Raw genomic sequence first — 3382 nt, forward strand, 5'->3', positions numbered from 1 at the left:
CAGCAGGACACAATGTGGAAACCCCAGTGGCTGGGTCTTTGACCCCTCCATCATTCCCTCATTACTTAGGCAACCCCCCAGTTTTTCCAGGCCCTCTGTGCTCTGTTTGGACCCATAATCCCAGTACATGTACAGTGTTGTACCTGTCAAGGAATTAAGCACATTTCTACAAGATTGGGCCTAACCCTGCTCTCAGTCACCCCAGATGACCAGCTGGTCTGCTGTGGGTTGCAATGGCTGACAAGCTTCCCCTCCAAAGACCAAGACGCCTTGGAACATATAAAGCCTAGGGGATGATGCTTGACCTCAGCGACCTGTTCTTAGGGGCTTTAGACATTTCTGTCCCAATTTGGGGGATATTTTGGGGTGACTGAAGGGAGATTTCTAGACTGGCAAGAAGGGATGATGCCAGAGTTGGGGCAAGTTCTTGGCTGGTGTGAATCAGCTAAGGCAAAGGGAGCACGCTCTTTGCTAGCAAGGACTGCTGATGCCCTGCAGAGTGCCCCAAACAGTCTGCACCAGCTCCATGCTGGCCAAATGTGTCCCAGGAGCCCCAGGGTCTCAAGAGGAACTCTGGCACTTTAAGACCATAGAGAATGTGGTCCATTTAGCAGACGGAGACTGCCTTGATTACCTAAGGTGATGTCTGAGATCTGGGAGCAGACTATGTAGAACCTCTCTATATGCAGTATGTGCGTATTGATCCCTTTGCTTGCTCACCGATGAGGGCCAGAAGGGAATATGTTCCCTCCTTTGAACTATAATTTAGCTTATGGGTCTTTTGCTTTGAAATGCTGCAGACAGACCAGCTAGAGATGGAGGTGAGCCCCACTCCAGAGTTGTGGTTAGCATTAAGTTTTCAGCAGTTTGATAAGCTTGTCCTGCCCATCTCTCCCTATGGTTAAATCTGTCACCAGAGTTGGGGTCAGAATTTCCCCAGATCACTTTGGAGGGGACTTTTGGGGTCTGTGGCTTGTATAGGAATTTTATATAACAGATGCCCTAAGGGTGCAGAGCCCAGGGATATAGGCAATGCCCTGTCTCTCTCCTGCTCTCTGCCTGGTGCGTGTTTCAACTTCACAAGACAAGCACTGAGAACATGCATCTCTCTCTTTCAAGCCCAGTTCGCTCTATTCCCCAACCACCATCCTGAAATACCAGCGAGGGAACTGCTTTGACTTCAGCGTGCTGCTGTGCTCCATGCTGATTGGGGCCGGGTATGATGCCTACTGCGTGCACGGGTATGCCACCCGCGAGATATGCACACTGGACGAGACTCTGGAGCTGTGCCCACTGCTCAGGAAGCCACAGGAGGTGAGACCTGCAGTGAGTGGGCAGGGAGGAGCCCAGCATGCATGCTCACCCTGTTCATTTCCAGTGAGCTCCAGAGTTGAGCTAGGGGAAACAGCTTCAGGTACACACTGGGTTTCAGTCTGTACCAAGCAGGGACCTCACTAAGGGATCTTTTGAGTGATTTTCTGCAGTTCCTTAAGAGGCCTCTTTGGCTTCACTGAATTCCTGCTCATGAGGTCCAATACTGCAAACTGCTAAGGTTTGGGAACTGGGAGGTACCTGTAAGACGTACATTTTCTCCCTTCTCTTGATCTCAGCTGGGTTTCACAGCAATACCCTGCTTTTGCGGAGGCAGGTACCAAAAGAGGAGATGAAGAAGTCATCCAACAAGTATAGACTTAAGCCCCCACCAGAACTGCAGAGCAAGTTTGAGCTTCAAAGAAGGCAGAAACTGAAGCTGCTCAGAAGAACAAGGAAAGAGAAGAGGAGGTCACGGTGAGTTAGGGAGGCTCACCTCCCTGTAAACTCCAGGAGCCAGAGCTGAGACACAGGTAATGGCTGACCAAAGAAAGGAGGTCACCACCCTCTGCCATGAAGTAAGACACAACCCTGATCATGGCCATGAGCCCTTGGCCTCTGGGAACACAGCGTGTGCTGGCACAGGAATATGTACTGGGTATGTACTACATTACTCTTCTGAAGAGTGTTAAGGCCTGGAGATCTTTAGAAGTGGGCAGAGGAGAGAATAAGATTGCTGTTGGGTTGGACTAAAGTGGCAATAAAATGGCAATAATTACTGCTCTGTCCTCTGCACTACAGGAACTGGAAAAGCCCAAGCGTGACCCTTTGTATGGCTTACGGGTGCATGCATGGGTTTTGGTTCTGTCTGGGAAGAGGGAGGTTCCCGAGACCTTCTTCATCAACCCCTTCACGGGAAACAGCCACAGCACCAAGGATGAGCACTTCCTTGGGATCGAGAGTGTCTGGAACCACAGGAACTACTGGGTGAACATGCAGGACTGCTGGAACGGCTGCAAGGTAACAAGCCCTTAATCACCCCTGTGCCTGGGAGCGACAGTTGGTCTAACCTGAGTCCTGGAGAAGTCCAAGATTAGTGGTGATTCCAGTTTCCACTTACCATTCCCTGTGTTGGCTCTGGTCTTGTTGCTCTGATTACATAGACTCTGGAACTACTCCAGGACATCCCAGACCCTGAGCTAGCAAATATGGATCACACCTATTAAACCCCTACAGTGCTAGAATATCAGCTTTTAAGGCTGGCTGGACACTCATTCTGTCAAACAACAGCTTTTAAGGCGGAGGATGTTTTGAGCCTTTGAGCATGGCTTAAGGCAGGAAAGAGCTTGATTAGGCTCTTCCCACACCTCAGCTACTCCCTAGGTGATAGAAAGTCTGGGAGGCAAGGGTCTGAGTTAGAGCAACTTTAGGCCTATGTGAATGACCCTGGGGCCATGCATGCCCCGAGGAAGGAGGCAGAAGCATTTCCAGCAACTTCCTCTCACCTGTGGCAGAAGCACCATGAGGAAAGGGGTCTGCAGCCCTCTAGGCACAGAGGCAGTCTTTGGGGTCCCACCAGCGAGCCAAGGGTCTGACGAGCCCATCTCATTGAGATCCAGAGTCTGTTTAGAGTCCTTTAACTGTCTGACACCCAGCCAGGTCCAGACCACTGCAGATGTGCAGGAGCAGCGTTCAGTTTAGTGTCAGGCTCTTGAGACTGCCCTGTAGTTAAGTGGGCACTGCAGATGTGCGGGAGCAGCGTTCAGTTTAGTGTCAGGGCTCTTGAGACTGCCCTGTAGTTAAGTGGATTTCTTCTGTATGGCCTAGGATCTCATCTTTGACTTGGGTGACGCTATCCGCTGGGAAATTATGCTTTCAGGGAGCAACAAGCCTTTTCAGCTGCTCCCAGATGCTGAGGAGGAAAAGGAGTTATCTGACAGGGACGTGGATGATGTGGTGGGTGACCCAAATGACAGCTCTTGCGCAGTGGGGATGCTGTATCGAATTGGTGTGTTCCGCACATGTCTGCCTGCCTGCTGCCCTCTCGAGGTCAGATCACTATTGTCCTAGC

The 3382-nt window shown here is 50.9% G+C and overlaps 1 protein-coding gene across 1 annotated transcript in view; it reads left to right on the forward strand.

Moving 5' to 3' along the window:
- Positions 1–1119: 1119 nt before the first annotated feature.
- DRC7 (dynein regulatory complex subunit 7) overlaps positions 1120–3382 on the forward strand; it is a gene marked incomplete at both ends in the record, with an annotated part of 3774 nt that continues 1511 nt past the window's right edge. The window contains 5 exon segments of the mRNA XM_009583603.1: positions 1120–1314; positions 1649–1727; positions 1730–1788; positions 2113–2331; positions 3139–3264. Of these exon segments, the coding sequence (XP_009581898.1) occupies positions 1120–1314; positions 1649–1727; positions 1730–1788; positions 2113–2331; positions 3139–3264 (678 nt within the window).

Source organism: Fulmarus glacialis, unplaced genomic scaffold (genome assembly GCF_000690835.1).
Source record: "Fulmarus glacialis isolate BGI_N327 unplaced genomic scaffold, ASM69083v1 scaffold6068, whole genome shotgun sequence".
NCBI classification, from domain to species: Eukaryota; Metazoa; Chordata; class Aves; order Procellariiformes; family Procellariidae; genus Fulmarus; species Fulmarus glacialis.